Source organism: Sphaeroforma arctica (assembly GCF_001186125.1).
Source record: "Sphaeroforma arctica JP610 unplaced genomic scaffold supercont1.1848, whole genome shotgun sequence".
Lineage (NCBI taxonomy): Eukaryota > Ichthyosporea > Ichthyophonida > Sphaeroforma > Sphaeroforma arctica.
In genome coordinates, this window is record NW_014038710.1 from 1 (window position 1) to 5,132 (window position 5,132).

The window sequence follows — 5,132 nt, forward strand, 5'->3', positions numbered from 1 at the left end:
CGATAGTCATCTCGATATGGGTGTATGGATATTAAACAGAGTATACGGGTTTATTTATGATAGTCATCTCGTTATGGGTGTAAGGATATTAAACAGTGTATACGGGTTTGTTTATGATAGTCATCTCGATAAGGGTGTATGGATATTAAACAGTGTATACGGGTTCGTTTATTATAGTCATCTCGATATGGGTGTATGGATATTAAACGGTGTATACGGGTTTATATATGATAGTCATCTCGATATGGGTGTATGCTTCTTAGGTCTCTTGATGAATATATATCTTGCACTACTTCCTCATAATCGAATAGCTTAATTCCAGGAGATGTTCTTAGGTCTCTTGATGAATTTATATCTTGTACTACATCCTCATTAACGTATAGTTTAATACCACGAGATGTTCTTAGGTGTCTTGATGAATATATATCTTGTACTACATCCTCATAAACGAATAGTTTAAATACCAGGAGATATTCGTAGGTCTCTTAATATATATATATATATATATATATATATATATATTGTTCCTACGCAGTCCTGAGTTTTCTCATATATGAATATTGAGGATTGAAGGAGTGAGCTCGGGAATCCAGAGCCCCTAAGTCCCAGTAGAGTGTAAGCCTGTAAGGTTGTATCATTAGTAGTATTGAGTGTCAGTGTATATTAGTAAATCACTATTAATATTGTTGACAGTATATAGGACAGAACACTGCCAACGAAAGCGTATGGTTTGAAACAAAGGGATATCTTGCGTATATATATATATACATATATATATATTGCAATACTCCAGTTTTCACCGAAATGTTCGCTTGCACACGTTGGTCGCATCGATGTGTTCGTTGGTTGGTGCCTCAGCTGACGCTTGTTTCGGTAGGCCAACCAAGATGCGGGTTCTTTATTTATTTTAGAGATATATAACTAACCCCCTTCATATCACAGCCGTGCTTTTAACCATCCGAAAATTCCCCAGGACTCAACCATACCCACGTGGCGTATATGAACATTCACACCAGTCAGGCAGATGATACACTCAGCAACTATCATACGACACAGAGTTGAACGGATTTGATCCGTGCTCGTATATTAAAGTGGTACCTCAAAAGTTTAGGGTTTGGGTTTAACGACAGCAAACAACCCCTGTGGTTCCCCGTATGTGGTTGTATTGTAGTCTCAGTACGCACCGTAACTGCTGCATACTTTGCAAAATCAAACTCGCATGGCTATGCTTGTTTGTGTGGTTTAGTTCAGCTGGGTGTGTTACGATGTATATCATTGTCTTGTTACTTGTACAGGCTCAAAGGGGTTGTTTGTGCGTGTAGGTACTCTGTGTTTGTGCAACCTCCATTGTTTCTGGGGTTTGCGGTCGCTAGGCTCATGGCTGGTCACAACTAACTACACACTTTCTGTAAGAGTTGCATATGTGGTGATAATTGCAGTCTCCCCTCGATATAAGGTATAGGATTTACTAAATCGGTGCCTATGCCTGACAAAGATAGGAGACCATGCCAATACGGGCAGAATAGCTCGCGTCCAAACCGACGCACACGCCGATGTACGTGCATGTCTATCATTCGCATAGGGCCCATGTACCACAAATCCGCTATACTAAATATCATCATATTGTTTGTCGAAGGCTCTCTCGTCAGCTCTAGTATGTTTGCAGCTGATTTTGCATCTATGCCTGTGGCTGTGACTGTAACTTTATGTGTTGACATATACTTTTTCGTTGCTGTTCCACCAAATCTGCTTCTTTTCTCGTCTTCATTTTCGTATCCCGCTGCGCACGCGTTGATCTCATAGCCTGTGTTGGCCGTAAGTGAGCTCGTTCTGGTTTCTGTTTTTCCTTTTTGACCGGTCTGTATGTATTCAACGAATGCCAGTATGGGTAAGTTATTGTAAAGGCTCAGTATACCATGATATACATGTTGGCATACACACAAACACAAACACACGAACCCAACACGGACAAGCATTGATATATAATTGTGTATACAAATACATCCATAGATATATATGTGAATAAATATACAAGTATAGAAATGTGCGTATATATATATATATATAATATATTCATACACACACACACACACACATATATATATATATATATATGTATATACATATATCAATACATACATACATACATACATACATACATACATATATATATAGTATTCATATATCTACATATGCTTCTATATTATATATATATATATATATATTCTGAAGTATATCTGGAGTCAATGTACTATCATTGAGTCATGCATCACATGGGAGACTACATCTCCCTACCCAGCAGTTCGTTGCTCCCGCAGCTCTCTTTCTATATGCTCCTCTTCGCGTGCATGTGTCTTCGGATGACTAGACCTCGTCGTTCGCGTACTTGTGCGTGTGGAGGTGTGTCCCTCTGTGTGTGTGGGTGGTTGCGCCTGTGTTCGGGTACTTTTGGGGGCGTTCCGCTGCGAGTGAGTAGTCTTGTTTGTCTGTGTGTGTAACGGTATGCGTGATTCCTCGCGCCCGTCTCGTGTGCGAGGGGGCGCTCTTCCTGCGTTGCCATGGCGACCGCCGCCGCTTCTTGTGTCGGAATTAAACATTTTCTTTAACGCATAGTTCTGCGTTGTGTTGTTGAACGCCATCAGCTCAATGTTCGAGCGCATCTCCACTGCTGCATGATAGGTGCTGTGCAGATGATACCACAAGTCAACAGTTGAAGGTTAAACAGCTGTAGCTAAATGTGCGGTTAGTTACGGTATGGCATGCTAGCAATTACGTTAAAAACGTGCAACTCGTCGCAGTCCAAATCATCAAAACTGGTGATAAAAGATCATATTACTACAGTAGATGGGTGTGAGCGCCGCCCAAATTCGATTAAGATTTGCCAGCCTCACTAATACTTCAGACAGTTCACAAACCCAATGTTACGACATCAGCAAACCCCCCACGCACACCTATGATAGGACTTCATAAGCTTCTAATAGCAGTAGCACTAGCAATGAATCGATCCCAAGCAAACTTTCAAGATAAAGAGATGAAAGACCGTTTGGACTCAACTTTCGGGAACATTCCGCTTCTGTCTGGTATATATCTGTCAGGTTTGCTACCGCTTGTGTTGCCGCGTTCAAACGCTTAACGCTTTTGTGATTGCACCCTTAGCTTGGGTACTACAATTGGTGTAGCATAGGTTTTGGAACAGTCTATTGTGCTAGTACAATATATACCAACCAACGCAAATAACGCACACCTGTGTGGGCCGTACTCTCGCTGGGACATACATGCAAACAGATTGAAAATTAAAACGCAATAAGCGCAGCCACACACGGAAAGCAGCAAGTCACATACCCTTGGAGTATAAAACGTCGGCCCTGTGATAACACTTTCACACTGGTTATCCCTGAATTGGAAGGCAAACGAAAGGTACAGGTATTCGCGTTGAATGAGAAACGTTTAAACCGAGTTCCAGATGAACCACCAATCCGACCTCATACATATATGCTTCGGCGTCAAATGCAGTAACCATAAGCAACCGCTCCACACACCTGGGGTCCTTAAAGCTACCAGATTCCCTTCTATTGCGGCCTTGTTAGCCTCATGCGTAGGTAACGAGACTTCATATTCGCGAGATGGCCCATGTGGGCGGCCCGTGAGCAAGTGCTGCTGCACCATCCCTCGTGCCGCTAAGTCTGCAATATACTCCTCGGTAGCTACCAGGTGTGTGGTCGCATTCTGATCGTATGAGAGTGCAACGGACAGGCGTGGGTACGTAGTGTAGGTATGTATAGTGTAGGTAGGTATCAGTGACAACGGTCGGTGAGTGGAATGTACTTTATCCCATGGAATGAGATATCTTCACTGAGTACAAGCAACCTATTGTCGAGTGCACTTGCACCGTCGGAGGCGCGCTATATAAACTATGTGCAGTATCCCACATGCCACCAGTGGCGGATGAGGGAATGGGGTTTTTTTGTGATACTGTGGGTTTTTTTGTGAGGGTATGGGCCTTTTTTATACCTAGCATGTCTTTTAACCTATGGAGTCAGGTGCAGGGCCGAGTGGCCATTCCATTCACTAGTGAAGCAGCGTGTATGACTGCAGCACCATGTACTGCGCCTGCCACGCACCGGAAGTTGATAGGGCAATCTTGGGATCATAATACACAGAAGTATCAGACACAGAAGAATACACAGATGTATCAGACACAGCAGAATACACAGATGTAGCAGACACAGCAGAATACACAGATGTATCAGACTCAGCAGAATACACAGATGTAGCAGACACAGCAGAATACACAGATGTAGCAGACACAGCAGAATACACAGATGTAGCAGACACAGCAGAATACACAGATGTAGCAGACACAGCAGCATACACAGATGTAGCAGACACAGCAGAATACACAGATGTAGCAAACACAGCAGAATACACAGATATAGCAGACACAGCAGAATACACAGATGTAGCAGACACAAGAGAATACACAATAGCCTACGACTCGTCCTAGAAGTCAGGGCTGCGATATATCACCAGACACATCACATTGGGATACATAGTAGCCTGTAGTACGTCAGGCAGCCACAACAACCGATGGTACGTAATATATTCTACACTTGGTAATATATGTGTTACGTGTAGTGTGTAGTAAACAAGTACAACCGATGATACAGAACATATGTTTTCATGCCACCCTTAGTAACCTAACTGCTACGTGTAGTGTGTAATAAACAAGCACGTAGAAATACCCTACCTCGCAGTAGAAATGAAAGGCCGGCCCTGACAACAGAGACCACATGCCGAACTCTCCCAGGTCACAGTCACTGTAGCACAGATCAAACAGGGTTATGAACGTGGCTGTGGCATGTATATTGGTGGCGCGAGTCTTATCCGTATCCGTCTGGATACGACGACGTAGAGACGCCGCCCAAGTGGGATATAGCAGCTGGGCTCTGAAGGCTCTGACCTATGTGTGGGTGAAAGGGGGTGGTGTGATTAGTGGAATAGGTACGGAGATAGTACAAGTGGTGTGGAAATAGGGAAAATGAAGTGGGAACCGCTGTGCACGAACAGCGAGCGTGATATGGCACTGGAGAGAAAATAATATGGATATGAAAAAGTAGTACTATATATATATA

At 43.1% G+C, this 5,132-nt stretch overlaps 1 protein-coding gene across 1 annotated transcript in view; it reads right to left on the bottom strand.

Annotated features, from left to right (window-relative positions):
* Window positions 1-1,072: 1,072 nt before the first annotated feature.
* Window positions 1,073-5,132, bottom strand: part of SARC_11735 (hypothetical protein) — a gene marked incomplete at its 5' end in the record, with an annotated part of 8,779 nt that continues 4,719 nt past the window's right edge. The window contains 5 exons of the mRNA XM_014294173.1: window positions 1,073-1,859; window positions 2,296-2,682; window positions 3,343-3,394; window positions 3,540-3,726; window positions 4,748-4,960. Of these exons, the coding sequence (XP_014149648.1) occupies window positions 1,679-1,859; window positions 2,296-2,682; window positions 3,343-3,394; window positions 3,540-3,726; window positions 4,748-4,960 (1,020 nt within the window). The 3' untranslated portion in view covers window positions 1,073-1,678. The remainder of the gene's footprint in view (window positions 1,860-2,295; window positions 2,683-3,342; window positions 3,395-3,539; window positions 3,727-4,747; window positions 4,961-5,132) is intronic.